Below are 16,042 nucleotides of genomic sequence, written 5' to 3'. Positions count from 1 at the left end.
ACGAGATCTTTTTTCTTGTATGCGTTTCCTATCCTGGAACCTGATGCTGCTTCGATGATACGATGTCGTTTATGGATGCTGTTTTTCTTTGAAGTTATCGTTGCAGTTTTTTTTCTTTTTTTCATATTATCCAGCTCTATTCCTCAGACACGCAGATGCAAAATGCAACCAAGAAATCAAATAAAGGAATTATTTTCTTCAAATTCCACATATGGATGAAAAAAAATACTCCCTCAAGCACCACTGCGGGAGGTCCTTACTCTTGAGATAAACAAAAATAGATGTTTGAAATACTGCAACTGTTCAGCTTCACTATGCTGCACCAACAACATTAGAATTAATTAATTAGAATTAATAGCAAATGTTATTTCGTCTCATTGTTTGATCTGTGCAAAAGCCCCAGGTGTGAGAATGCTGCAGACAGGATACTGTGCCGAGCCAAGACACAGCCGAACTCCGTAAACTACCAACAAGTCATTTTTACATTTGTGTGGTTGAGACATTTATTACTTTTGGAACAAACCAGGCGAACTGGTTCCAGTCTTTATGCTAAGCTAAGCTATGCTAACATCATGCTTAATATTTATCCCACAGACACGAGAGTGATATTGATCTTCTCATCTTCCTCTTCATAAGAATGCAAGTTAACATATTCCCCAAAATGGCCATTTCTTTAAAAAAAAAAAAAAGTTAGATTTTTAATTATGTTCGGATAACGAGCAGGAGAATGGAGGAGCATGACGATAACGATGCATGATGGAAGATGTTGTGTTTTTGATATTCATTTTTTCCTTTTTTAAAAACATGTAAAGTTGACAAAGAAGATGTGCAAACCTTAATAGGTGACGGAGTCTGTATCATATAAAGACACAGCATTTGCTGAGTCTGTGTGACGACTAACGGGCACTTTTTGAGAAATGAATTTACAGAGCAATTTGTACATGCTCTTTATAATGACAGAAGGTACGTTATATACAATTACTCCTAGTAAAATGTCTGTAGGACGGATTGACATACTGAACTCAGCTGCCATCATCCTTTGCTTTTACTGTACACATGGCTATTATTTTCAGTAGCCTTATGTGTAGGTGCATGTCAAGTGTTGTGTACTTTTCTTTTTAAGGCTCTGTGTACACATAAAAATGGGCGTTTAATACGTCCTTTGACTCTTCTACCAAACAAAATGGATCAATTGCATTCTGCCTATTCAGTCAAGAAGAACAGGTTGTTGTAATGGAGTACGAATAATATGATAAATTTACAGTTAGTGCAAATGACTCAAGAGAGGAAAGCAGGTAGAAAACTGTTAATCGTGTAAGTTAATATATTTATTTTAACACTTAGTGCACTCTGAATGCCAGCTGCTTATTTCTAATGTGACAGCTGCACATTACAGTTGTTAAGCTTTGAACTTCAGACATTTAAGTGTGAAACTTAAGGTGTGACGCTGTCTCATAATGAAGGATGTGTCGCTTTAGTTTTGGGTCAAATCAAAGTAAAATAATTAATTTGAATGGAAATTCTCTGTGATGAGTATTAATTGAATCAAGCGGAAAAACGTGTTGCATTTGCATTTTCGGCATCATTAATCGAATGAATGTAGGTTTCCATGGCAACAGGGCACTTACACATATTAATGTAGCTGCTTCTTTTCAGTTTTCAGGTTTCCATATATAAGATTCCCTCAGCTGAGAATCTCTGTCGCTCGTCGAGAATATTGTCTGCAAAAGCGTTCGTTACACGGTGATGCTTCTTATAGACATTTTCAATTTAAAACTCTGAACGCAGCATCCTCCAAAGTGGGTTAGTTGTGCAGTCGTAAGCTACCACGATGAGCTAGCACTTTGTGGCGCTGCAAACTCAGGCTTTGGACTCAACATACCTCACTAACCCATTAATCACACTTTGTAGTACACTCCACAAGAGTAGCACACTTTTCAGGCATACCTAGATTTCATTTACGCCATCACTTTCCCTTTCTAGGTCTTAACTATACGGTCAGAGAGTATGTTGCATCAGCTGGATGGTGGTTACACTGTTGGAATCCCCCCCCTCACCTAACAGATAACACAAACCTCTCTTCAACATCACCTTTTCATACGGCGCGCAGCTCCATCAGATTACATGTTTCCCCCCACTGTGCTGTCGTTGTTGTTGTATGCGGTTTGGTTCTCTGTGTGGTAAACAGCTGTTGGTGTGTGCTTTAGTGTCTGATAAACACATTAGACTGTTGTTTATTCTCCTCTAAACTATCCTAGTTCAAACCCTCGACAGATACGGAGCTCCAAGCCAATAGTGAAGATGTGAGCATCCCTACAGTGCCGTGCGAGTGAACAAAGTAAAAATAAAGTCATGCTACCCGCCCATGTTTAGCGAAAGGATTCATAAAATATACCCGTCTTTAATATTATATGACGTCATCTATCACCAAGGCCCTATAAATAGAGTATTTATGAGTTAGTTTTAATGTTTACAGATAGTGTGAATGGACGAGCTGGTCAGTCAGTAAATTTGCATGCTTGTGTACAGGAAGTGAAGCATTGCGACATGAAAGAATGATTTATACTTTTATACTGTTTGCATGCAGATAGCAGAGCCATCAGTGTATCATGTATATGTATATCCATGTGTGATCTGTAGCGAACACCTACTACAGTGAGGTTCATGCTGCTGCCTACCCCCACACTGTCTGTGCGAGAGGGGCAGTTTTTCAATTCTACAGTGGATCAAAACACAGTCAGTAGTTGGCTTTAGTTACTGGAGGAAGATGTGGACACTGTGCGACTTTGCCAAAACAAGGTGTGGTCTGCCCGCGCCTCTCTGGCTGACTGGGTATAATTAAAATACCACAATTCTTTCAGGCATTGGGACATCAGTGCAATACAAGGATTTCCCCTTCTCTCCTTTATCTGTAATGACGCAGATACTTGTGCTGCTTTTTTGTGTATTTGCAGGATTATTTTATCTGAGCTACATTTTTTTTTTAATATGTTGCACTGCTTTTATTACAATCCTATTTTCTGTATTTGAACTGTCGAACTTTACGATTTTCATAATGAAAGGTCAAATCGATGTTTACCGAAATCCAGATATTAACAGTAACGGTAAACTGCCTCATCTGTTGACATGCAATGGAATAAAATTCTAGATATATGAGATCAGACTCCAGATTTGGGTCTTGCGGCATTAGTATTAATGCTGGGTTAAGCTCGTGTGAAAGCTCTATTATACTTGATTGAATTATCTCCTCACACGGAGTGGGAGGCCGGAGCATAAACAAGTCACTCTGACCAGGGAGAGGGACGGATGAGTTTCCTTCTGGTGTTTTTGTTACACCAGCACTTTATTGTAAAACTGAAATGATATTGTTCCCGTGGCAGCTCTGTGTAAATGTTTTGTGCACAGTATTCCTCCATTTCATGCCGAGAGCTTGCTCTGTTTACCACTGTTTACGGAGCGACTGAGGCTACTGTACTGTGTCCTTGCTCGCGATCTGCTGTCTCGGTGCTGGTATGAAGTGAAACCTAGTCAGTGGAAGCTTGTTGCTGCGGCACTTGGCCGAATACTTCAGCAGACTGATTGGGAGGGGGGAAAAAAAACACATGAAGAAACAGTTTCTATAATTCTGGGGCAACGCAAGTGCCAGCGAGAGCATATTCTACGGACAGGGAAACGAACACTGGAGAAAAGCTGCACCTCAAAACACAAACAGAACAGTCTCTCACATTCCGCATGGAGAGTGTTTGTTTGTGCGGTGTGAGTTTGGGATTCGTCGTACGAGTCGAGTATCTTTAGTGGTTTGTGTTTTTAAAGGTGAGGAGTCTGGGAGACTGGGAGTGAGATGCTGGCTCCAGTGATGTGATAAACACATCTACTCCACTGTAAGCAACAACAAACACACAGCTGTGAACATGTTGAGTACAGGTAGACACTCCACTGCATACAGTCACGTTCAAAGTTACAAATTTAGAAGTTTTTTTTTTTTTGTTTTTTTCCACATAAAAATAATCTGTTCCTGCCCTAAAATGGTTTAGATGGAACAACACCACTGCCTGCTTTCGAAATTGTGTATCTATGAAGTCGCCTACTCTACCTCCACCCACTTCTCTGGAGCCCACATATGAATTTCACTGAATTTACACGATGTATTTGTGTAGATACATTTGTACACAAATTTGATCCCATGAATTCATTTACATATGCTAAATCTAATTTAAAGGCCCTTGCCAATGAAATCACTCTTATGCTAATTTCTACATTTTTCCGACTTAAAAATATCTCAAAAAGTAGACATAATACTTTTTTAAACTAGCAGAAAAAATGCTTTAGAACTTATTGAGTTTGGTTCTTATAATGTTATTAGTATGAAGGCGAACTAATTAGCAATAAGAAACAAAATCCAGTTGTAGATCAGCTCTAAACTAAATACGTTTTCTGGTGACTGATTAAAACCCTAAAATCTCATTGCTGCAGATCAAAATTACATATTTGGAAGATCCTTTTTTTTTCATGAAAGTAGTTTCTTGCATTAAAATGTGTTAGATGTAAAGTTACGCTGTTGCAGATCTATTAAATCTCTGCCTCTCACTCCACTCACCCCTCCACCACTCGCTGCAGCTCGAGCACACCAGCTCAAACACTGTAAAACGTCTCTACGCTACACAACCGCTAGTTAAAACACTCAGCCATACATATTTGAACCAGAAACCACTTCTGACGCATGAGAGTAATGCAGAAAGTCCCCAAACTGATAGGATTGGTACCTTAGGTGTAGTTCCTTTAGTTTTTGAAGGTGGAAATGCCCAGCCATTGTGTTTACTGCACAATTTGCACATGAAAATAATATACAACCATGTTAACAAGGTAAAAAACTTGATTATAATGGAACAGGCATCTTTAAGAGCCTAGTTTTATTATTTTTTTGCTCAAAAATTTGAATCTTTTAGAATTATGTTTGCTACATTAGAAGTTTGAGGAGCAAGTTAGTACATCCCTTTGGCACACCATATGCTGTTAAAAGCCACAAGAATGGGCTGAGTTTCAGTTTGTCGATCGTGTGTGCACGCTGGGATGGCTCAGCGCTATCAATCAATGCCACTCAGGTAGTCATGGTATCACTGTTAGTGTCAGCATCAGCGTGTGTCAGCTGGTATCACTCACCGGTATCTGTGTCTGTGAGGCCTACACAATTTGACCCTGACCCTGTATCTCTCCTGTTTCCCACACCTCTGTCTTTGCGTGTGTATTGTCAGCCCAAACCCCCAGATTCCCTGGTATGTTGGTGGAATTTCGACTATTTTTCCAGGTCACTGTTGTTTGTGCCTTGCGAGGTGTGTCTGTAAATTCCCACACAGGGAGGGAGATAAACACACTCACACTGTCACACGCATATACAAACCTCATCACATCGCAGCCTCACACCTTGTACGGTGAAGAATTCACTGCAACTAACGGCCCAACTGTCCGACTTCGGCTCGGCACCGACGCTCTTTGTCCTTTAACCCCCACCGAGGCCGTACGTCAGCTGAACCCACTGAATGCTCTTGCTAACCAACACCAAGCTTGACTTCTGGCGTAGCAGTGAGTAAGTTGTACGAAGGATAAATTAGGGATGACAAATTGGCGCTCGGTCAGGTCACACAGGCTTTCTACTCACGGAAAAATTCATTGAGGTCAACCTGCATGTGGTTGTATGTGTCAGTAGTTGGAGCGATGGTGGAAGCACTGGAAGTATTTTACCTGCAGTGGTAATTGAGCGCTGAAACGCTGCTCTGCCAGTGGAGGGGAATTGTTTGGAAAATTCCAGTTTTACTCTTTTTCTTAGCAACTTGCCAGATCAAAGAATTGGTTTGGCCAACCGTTGCCTTGTTGGACCAATATGTTGCAAAGAAACAAAAAGAGAGATCAGCGCAGTTTTAGAGAGCCACTACTGCACTGTGATGGCCACCAAAGTGTGTTCTCTGTGAACCATTATAGGAAATGACTGAGCAAAATAGGCAGTTAGTGAAGGTGGGGGGCGACTGGGGGAACGAGGTTGGAGGTGGTGAAGGGAGGACATTTTTTGCTGTAGGTCTCAGCAGATAAATGCTTTATGTCATAATCCCCTTTTTCTCCTCAAAGCAGGCAATGCAATTCATAGCTGTACTTTTTCTCCCTTCTGTGTCTCCATGCCCCTCAGGTCCTGGCAGGTCACGTAAATATTAGTTTGAGCTCCCTAACAAATCTGCACCTCCTGCTGCTCCCACAGTCTCCCAACCCGAACCGGTTTCCAACAACGCTACATCACCTAATACCTAATGGCTGACACCCACCCCATCAGATAAAGGCAGCGCAACAGGACCAAAGATGAATGGAAGAGTTGGCACTGTAGGCAGTTCACTGTAGGCCACACTTTAATCCAGCAAAGCAGGTGTTTTTCTGAATAGGTTTACCTCATTGCTGGCCAGCCAGAGAAGAGCTTAGCTACATGAGCAAGCTGTTAATATTTAGGAGGTGTCAACAGGCACCGGATCAGCAGTGGTCATTCATAGTGTTGAAGCTTCTCTGTTGATACACCTCAACTTTATGACCCCTGACCTTACCAGACTCCCCCTTCAGCATCTGAAAAATAAAGACCCAGGTTCTACTGGCCCTCAGGGCTAAACTCATCCCACGACACACACGCACACACACACACACTTGTATATTTGCATGCACTTTCTGGCCATGAGTGACAGTGTGGAAAGGCTTGCTAACATACTGAGGGTTTTACCAGACAGGTGATAGGTCAGTTTTTGGGGGGCACTGAGGGGGTGCTATCCTAGCCTGCAGGTGTGTACATGCGAATATGTGTGCAAAACAGATCGCATGGCTGACACCCGGACCACCCCAAGGTGGATCTCCAAGCTAGATTCCCACCGACAGACACCAGTATCGGAGGCGGGGAGGAGGAAAGAGGTGGAGGGAGGCGGTCAGAGGGATGTGCCAGATGGGGCGGGTAATGATGATGAATTGTGGGGAACGCGGTTCTGCTCAGATTAAGATCTGCTGATAAACTTGCCCGCCAGGTCTCTAAGTAACCCTATACATTTCTTTCTCCCCTACATCCACCCGTTTGGCTCAGTGTCTTCTTTGCACTGTCTCTTACAAGGTGCGTATGTCTCAGTTAAGGCTGAATTTTAGGGCTAAATGTTCCAATCTGTAGTCTCATTGGCTGGTCCACTTCTGTCCATGTGTGTGTATGTGTGCTTGCATGCACGGATGTGTATGTAATTGGAGTGAAGTTCATTCTCTATTCTCAGGGCTGTTGTCATCTTGCAACCAGAGGCCAGAGTGACATGCATTACAGCCTGGACACAAAGTCGATAAATCTTTTTAACTGTCAGTTCTGAGAAACAGGAATAGTCAAGAGTGGAGGAGAGAGAGAATATAGAACAAGTGTGAAAATTAAAAAAAAAAAAAAAAGACTGACACAGTTAAGAGTAATTGTGACAATGGTGAATAAAAGACTGGGGCCATGTGAAGCGTATGCCTGGCTAACCGTCTAAAGATACTGCAGTAACGTGTCACTGTGGCAGTTTGAACATTACAGAATAACCTCTAGTTTTAATAAAAAAAATATAGAACATTTCACTGGTTTTAACTGATTTTACCACTCAGCTGCTCTTAAAGGTGCTTAAACAGTCCGTGTCAGACTACTTGGCCTTGTTGTGCAATCACAGGATAACTCTGATTTACCACAACCTGGACTTTATTTTGACGCTTTGGCCATTGCTTCTATTAGTTATAATAACAGTGTACTCATCAAGTTAATTGTGCAGCTCTGGAAGTGGGCCAACATCACAACAATGTGCTAAAAATATGAGAAGTGAAGATGTTCAGACAGGTTCCAAACCACTGTATATGTCTATCACTGTGTAATAATTCCTCAGTGTGCTGGAAAACTTTAGGCATACACACCTACAACAGCAACCGCAGCTCAATGTTGACATTCAATGCTTACAGAGTTTGTTTTCTCTTCTAAATTAGTCTGGCTAAGCTGGGGTTTACTTTAAAACCTGCAATCATCTGACTGGCTGCGTTTCTTGCGCTGTCCGATTTCTTTCTGCTGCAAAAGGCCATCGTCTCCAGCATCTACGTTTAATTTGGTAGCTTATCGTTATCAGTGCTGCTGATGGCCAAACATACTAACATGTGATCCAAAGTCGAAGAAAAAAACAGAACGATCCTTTAAACCTTCTGTGTTGTTGATACCATTTCTGTGCCCTCAGTCGGTACACACAGTGCTGCCTGCCAGCTGTAAAGACTAATGGTTTGCCTGTGATACTCTGCAACAGGAATGCTCTCAGCCTGGCATCCAGGACACAGATAGACTCTGCCTCAGGACGCTGGCACTAGAATACTCTCAGTGACTGGAACGGCTTGATAATATTACCCTGACGGACAATAAAGCTTATCTTATCTAACAATATTGGCCTCCCGTGGCTATTAAAAGACCACTTCTAGGATGTTGAGGGCTCTTTTTTGGGGCAGATGAGGTCGATGAACTAAAAGGTGAATCATAAGTGGAGTAATAGTGGTTCATTAAAAACTTTATAGCGCATCATCACAAGAAATAACTTGCAGTGGTTGAGTGAACTCAAAAGAGCAATTTAAAAATGTCTTTTCAATTTGAAGAAACTGTACCAGGATAGCACAAGTTTACACAATAAAGATGTAATAAATTAAGCATTTATGAGCCAGTCCCTCAAAAAACACACCTGTGCATTTGTATTTACACTCTACTTTTGCCTTAATTTTCTTCTCGTGTGTGATATCCTGCAGAATTCACGTTATCAGGAGTCCCTGGACTCTAATATAACAGAGACTGAACTGGACTGAGAGTCTGGGGAACAGAGGGGGCAGAGGCAGAGAAGATTGCTGGAAAGTATTCCCTTTGATAAGCCGGCCAAGAAGCCTTTGATTAAATGTGGTCCCAGCAGGAGCCCACACTAGGCCCTCTGTGGCACAACCATGTCCAATCACCAGCTATCAACAGCCCCGGGTAATTACAGCCATCTAGTCATTAGCCTGGGACCCACCTGGAATTCCACATAGCGAGGGGTGGGATAGGGCCAGCAGGGGTTGGGGTTTAGGCTGGGCCTTTAATCAAACACTTCCCTCCCTTTGAATGATATAACACACCCCACCCCAATCTACACAGAATCAGCCTTTGTTACTGACATATATTGTATTATTAGTGCTCCAGTGTCTCTCAACTCATGCTGCCGATGGCGTGTGTGTGTGTGTGTGTGTGTGTGTGATGGAAATCGCAGGCAGGTTATGAGAGTCTGAGATTATTTGTCCGTGACCTCAATGCGTTTGTTCATCCGAACAAAAAACAAAGATTCCAGTGTCATACTAATGCACCATATATTTCATATGAACATCTGTTTAGATAAGGCAATATACACAATGTTATACAAGCAAGCTGGAGAGCAGAGAAGTGAAACCTGTCGGATGTCGTGGTTATGTTTGACTAGATGACCATCAAGGCCTTAGTTTTCTTTTGTCGTCTTCTCAGCAGCAGTTCGTCGTCTTACACACTGAAAACTAGAATAAAATCACAGTAATGGGAGTGCTCTTCTCTCTCCTCGTGTCAGCCAATGTAGTGCAGTCTCATCCACAGATGAGAAATGAAACAACACTTTACAATTTAAATAAATCACTTTAAACAGCTTTCCTTTTTTGTTTTTTTTTGTTTTTTTTGTTTTTTTTTACAGTTATATTCAAAGTTCCAATGACGCATCCGTCCATTTATTCATCTGGTGTCCATCTCCCTTTCCTCTGATAGTCCTCTGCCAGGACTGTTTGGCTGCACACAGCCAAACTTATGCTTAGATGTCCACTTCTCAAATTGCACTTACCAAGCTCCTTCCCAAAGTCCAACCATGTATTCGTTTTGGTAGATAAAAGTGTATTTCCCCCCAAAAAATGAAACAAAATTATGTGAGTATATGATGTTGTTGTAATAATACTGGATATGTTTGAAGGCTCAGTTAATGTAAAAACTTGTCTTTTAAGCATCATGAAAGCAGCAAACCATTTTTAACCCACAACCACGCGCTAGAAAAAGGCCGTCTGGACTGAATCTTTGATAAAAGCTGAATCCACCTCAAACCCCAGAGTGGTGTCACTGGTGTCACTGTTCGTCTGATCCCAGCAGTTCAGTCACAGGGCCGCTCACAAACAGGAGCTAATTGGTAGTAATTCATATTGATGGGTACTGAATTCTAGTGCTTTCACAGAGACAGGTAGAAAAGCCATGCAATGAGTCGAGGTGGGGGGGGGAACGGGAGGGCGGAGATGCAGAGCACTTTTGGATAAACTTTCCCAGAATGCCATGTTTCACAGGATGTCCTGCGAGGGGGGAAAGGGGTGGGGTTGCATTGCGGGGAGCAGGAGGGGCTTCGTCCTCAGGTCTGGTCCAACCATTCTGCTCGTTTGGGGGCCTTGCATGTGTGTATGTCCACAGCTTCCTCACAGTCCTTACACTCCACCGCGCAGCACCATTTGAACTTGCACTCGCACTTTGTGATTTGCTTGACTCGCGTGGTGTCGTAGCCGCGCCCGCAGCACATGACCTCACAGCCGTCCGTGCCACGTGATGTCTTGTTGCAGACCCGTCCGGCTGTGCCCAAGGAACCTACAAGACAAATTTAAAAGAGTTGGTTGGTAATAGCTAAAAATTCAACTGAAACTAAAGCTGCTTAGGTGATCTTTTATGTTTCACTCCTCTGCCAATTGCTCTTCTTCACATCTAGTGCATGTGTTAGAGTTTTACAGTAAGTTGGTAGAAAGATTCTTGAAGTCAAAGAAACTGTGATGGACACTGACACCTTTATAATCCAAATAATCAAGCTCATAATTGATACACCAATCAATAATGAAAATATTCTTGTTTTAAAAATCAAGGCTAGCTGCATGCCTACCAGTATTTGTAACTCAGTGCAGTATTTGTAGCTCTCTGAAAAAATGTAAAGCTTTCCTGGATTACTCAGATCTACTACAGATGAGTCTGACACGCTTGTTTTTGGCTTTCTCCTCTCTTTCTACTATCTATGTGCTACCATTTTCAAAATCACCCAAAGCAGCCTTGCTAGGTTTTTTTTCAGTGATTCGTCCAGTTTATTGGCAGTGCTCGCTTCTCTGCATGCAAATGCTCTACAGAAATAATTCCATCCATCGCTAGTTTACGTGTGATTGGTTTAAAGAAATACACACCAGACTTTATCCACCTATGATGATGTTGAGGTTCAGCCAAACTACAGATATACTGATGCCATATTTGTGATCCCTATCTACAAAAACAGTCTATTCTGTTCGGCCCTTGCTGTGCATTCTCCAAGCCCAAGCTCATCTGACAGTGTTTGTGACACTGCTTGCATTTAATCTGCATTATGCAGCAATAAGAATGTCTGTATTCAGACTTGGGGGTATCCAGGTATCATACCAACAGAGTCAACCCATTACTGTTAGCAGCTTCAATTAGTGATCATATGAAACCAGATGCGAACTAACGGAAGATAGCTTCTTTTTAATTTTCGGAATAGCTTTATTGATTCTAGTAGTGATAATCTTTTATTTAGATGTAACTACTAGCAAAGGTTTTGAATCCACATCTCTGCAGATTTGTTGATACTTCTATAGCTCCTTTCTCTGAGTCACAGACATCGTCAGAAATCCATGGTATCTCAGACTTACAACACGGTGGCAAATTTGATTATTTCTCTCTGGCTCAGCTAGTTGTGAGACAAGAATGTGGCATCAACCCATGGCATCCTTGGTGGAAAATACTGTTCATTAAAGGCAGCTGAAAACGACATCCGAACAATGTTGCAGTATTATTTCAGAGTTCATCTTCTCTGTCGAGACTCTGGAGTTAACCTGAGGATGTAGTGTGAGCACGTATATCCGGAACTTTTGAGTTATTTGCATCATTACAGGCGTTACTGTTTTCAAAATATGTTTTCTTACTGATGGCAGATGTTTATCGCGTCATTTCATTTTAATTTTAGCGATCTCCCCGTGTGGTTTGACGTCGGATCAGTGTAGCACGCTGGTCACTGGTACCGAATGTATCGTAGCATTTAGCGCTCCGGCTATTACCTACTGCCACGACATATTGTCTGTGTCTTATGTGAATGTCATCCCCACAGAGATTAGCGCTCATGTTTGGTGTGAGAAGCTCCCTGTTTGAACTGCTACCTATCACAACAAGCTGCCCGTAGAACAACAGACCCACACACACAACTATGCAGTGTTGGTAGAGTGGCCTATAGTTACACTGCCTTTCCCAAGCCACTGCTCCCTTTGAAGCCGCTCTATGTGTGTGTGTGTGTGTGAGGGTTAAATGGACAGTGGAGCGTGACAGACAGACAGGCTCTCACACTCTGAGGCCCACTCTGCCCTCCAGCTACGCTTAGTTCAGACAGACAGAGAGGGAGAGAGACTGTGACAGACAGAAAGAAGTGATTTTTTTTTTTTCTGTCTTTCTTTTTTTTTTTTTTAAATTAGCTGTTTGTGTCCCTAGGCTGTGGATTCCACTGGGAAGGTGAGAAACAGGGGGAGGATGGGTTCGGGAACGAATGAAGAGGCAAACAAAGGGAGCGCGGTCAAGGAAGAACCGGACGGAGCTTCTCGGTGACGGAGGTGTTGATGTCAGATATTCCTAAAAATTTGTCTGACGGCGTTTCATACATCACACAACCAATTAGACGCAGTCATAAATGATTAGGTGTGGTACATAAAGGTTGCTTAAGACATCCCCTGACCCTAGGGTTGTGTTTCTATGTGTGTGCGTTGACAGAGACTGACAGAGGTCAGGTGGTCACAGAACCACCGTGTCCTCGGGGTACAAGGATATTAGCTTCCACAGACATCACACGAGGAGGCCTGCTGTGTTATCTGACTACCATTACACACACATACACTGACATCCACACACACAAACACACTAGTCATGCATGAACATACACACAACATACACATAACACCCCTAAAACATAACACAGTCGGGGCAATCCATCAACATCCATGAGAAACTGCCTCTCTGTCTTTCAGTCTACCTTCTTCTTACCTGCTGCTTTGTCCTGCAGGCAATAATCCGGAGAGTTCTCAAAGTAGACCAGGTCGTTTTTGGTGGCCTTTCTAAAGGCTTTGTTGGCTACAGCGAAACCCGTCCCGTCCTGATTCATCGTCACCTCAATGGCCCCGTTGTATTTCCTGCGCAGGTAGTCGCCGGTCTTCCTGAAGTCGGACATGGCCATCCAACATGTCCGCAACGTGCAAGAGCCGCTCACTCCGTGACATTTACATTCCAGCTTCATGAAACGCTTCACTGCCTACAAGAAGAAGCGTGGATTGTTAATGCGGTTTCAGCCATCATTGAAATTTGGTTTTACACGTTTTAAAAATGCACCACTAATGAAGTAATGTTTTCAAATCAGATTATGTGAAGACATATTTCCTTTATTTGATGTTCTTATCATCGTATACAGTCCGACAAATTTCAGTCTCCATTCAAATACAAAAGCAATTAATTAAGTTTTGCTTGGGGTGCTTGAAGTTTTAAGTGGCAGTGAGATCTGCAAGTAATCACGAATTATGGGAATGCCTACTCTGGAAAGAAATGTAGCTGCTTCATTTTTTTTATGTATTATTATCTGTATAAAGAAAAACAAGGTAAGGTACACCTGCACTAGAACTTTAAAACACTTTCTAGCTCAAATTAATTTGAGCCAAGGCAGCTTCTGTTGTGGAGTCATGCCAGACTTTGTTCCATATTGAATTATGAGGAACTTGTGAGCCATTGTGACAAACATTGAGTAATAATGCATGTGGAATCGAGATGATATTAACGCTTTTTAAAACAAAGAAAAGATGGCAAATACAAAGTTTTTTCATTGGGAATGTCCCAATCCAATCTCAAAGATCAGGATTAGTGTTGATGAGAGCATTTTTTTAAATTATTCGGCATCGGCATGAACATAAGCTGATAAGCTGGGGCGGCTGTGGCTCAGGTGGTAGAGCCGGTTGTCTACTGATGGCAAGGTTGGCGGTTGCCGAAGTGTCCTTGGGCAAGACACTGAACCCCAAGTTGCTCCCAATGGCAGATTAGCGCCTTGCATGGCAGCTCTGTCGCCATTGGTGTGTGAATGTGTGTGTGAATGGGTGAATGCGAAACCCATTGTAAAGCGCCTTGGGTACCGCTAAGGTAGAAAAAGGCGCTATATAAGTGCAGACCATTTACCGTTTTACCATAAGCCCCCAATTCTTTGTTTATGTCTGTTGTCACGCAGGTGTCGGACAACAAGTGCACAATTTGTGGCAAGACGCTATGGGTGCAAAATCTAAATTATTAAACGACAGCATTTATCAGTCAATAAACGTTTAATCCATTATAATAATACACATTTGTTGTAAGCTGATATTGCTGTGTTGCTGTGTGCATGATTTTGGCTGTTAATTGATTTTGGCTCTGTTACATGTACTACTAGGATATAAAATGCTGTGCTTTGTTTTAAACACATAAGCTCTGGATGTCATTGAGCATCACAGAAGACTTTGTCATGGTCGCCCGTTCCAAGCTAAACCCCAACAGTGCTCTCTACTTGCCAACATGTAACTGGTTGTAGTCGTGAGTGACAGTCTCATTGGATCACCCCAGGATTAAACAGGAAGAGACTCCAGTCTGTGGTGCAACCTGGTACTACAGCTAGTGTACAATACATTTTCTGACATGCACGTAGAGATCAGATCGGGAGTGAACAAACTTGATCGGGACCTCCGTATTTTTCATAGTTTGGTAAATCAACCTTTGAGACACTAATATCATGGGTTGAGTACTTCCAAACTCTTCAATGTACAGCAATTACACACTTACTGTTCTGCCGCAGCGGTTGTTGTGCAGGTTCATGAGTGCCCGGGCGTCACGGACAGTTCTTTCTTTGGCATCTATGAAGGCCTTTGCGAACTTTATGCCGTAGTTGATGTTGTCACTACAGCCACCCCAGTCAAACTCTCCTCTCTCGTCGCTAGCTCGTCCTCGTTTGTGTGGGTCACAGTTGCACGTCTTCAGCTCCCCCTGGCTGCAGGCTCGAGTGAGCGCATACACCACTCCTGCCGAGGAAATGGCGTAGACGAAGGCTGCTTCACGGCTGCCTGAGACGGAGAGAACACATAAAACCAAAAAGAGTTAGACAGACGTGGACTTTAGAATAACACACTGTTTTTGAGCACAGAAACTGCAGTTGCTCATACTGTGCCATACAATAGATTCTCCCAAGAGCCAAAGCCTTAAAGCTTCGCAGCCCACTTGCTTTCGTGCAAACACAGATGCATATAATGTCCTGACAAGGCCTGGGTGTGAGCCATCAGGACATGAAGGTGCAGCTGACGGGGCATATCAGGTCTGATGTGGAGTATAGAGCAGCTCTGTTTAAATATTATCATGGAAATAATCCTAGCTGCGGGGCTCTCCTCTGCTCACATAAATTGTTTAAATACAGACACAGTGATACCCTATTAATCAGCGCCAGGGTGATGTCATGACAGCATTATCTACCATTGCTGTGCTCATCTGTTCTTTTCTGGTTTCTTTGGTTCCTCAGAATATGACTCATGTATTGTGTGGCTGAAGACACACAGAGAATCAGAGATAGCATTTGGTCCCTGTTGCTTGTTTTGCAGCACTTTTGGGAATAAATGTCCCAAAAACAACATGGTGTTAAGAGGTATACAAATTTCTTCATCTTCAGTCCTTTTATCATCCAAACAAATGAATGATAAAATAATCTTAATTTGGGATCTTTGTACATAAAGTCAAATACTAATAGAAGAAAGTCCTGGGCCTAAATGAAACCATAATTATTACTGTGTGCTTGTAAGCATGATGATTATTATATAGTCCAGTCATTTGATCTGTCAGTCTGCCCAGACCAAGATGTTTAAACAGCAATCAGCCATGAAATCTCATAAAGACATTCAGGTGTCCTAATGATTTTTGTCACAATCTTACCCCTTA

At 42.4% G+C, this 16,042-nt stretch overlaps 1 protein-coding gene across 1 annotated transcript; it reads right to left on the bottom strand.

Moving 5' to 3' along the window:
• Positions 1 to 9,371: 9,371 nt before the first annotated feature.
• Positions 9,372 to 15,180, bottom strand: LOC103360982 (protein Wnt-2b; the record flags this gene model as incomplete). Its single annotated transcript, XM_008286938.1, has 3 exons — positions 9,372 to 10,663; positions 13,097 to 13,361; positions 14,903 to 15,180. Coding segments are annotated over 3 exons (773 nt in total), but the record flags the coding sequence as incomplete, so codon positions are not given.
• Between the last annotated feature and the right edge of the window lie 862 nt (positions 15,181 to 16,042).

This window comes from Stegastes partitus, unplaced genomic scaffold (genome assembly GCF_000690725.1).
Source record: "Stegastes partitus isolate 25-593 unplaced genomic scaffold, Stegastes_partitus-1.0.2 Scaffold476, whole genome shotgun sequence".
NCBI classification, from domain to species: domain Eukaryota; kingdom Metazoa; phylum Chordata; class Actinopteri; family Pomacentridae; genus Stegastes; species Stegastes partitus.
This window is presented reverse-complemented; position numbering and strand designations above follow the sequence as displayed.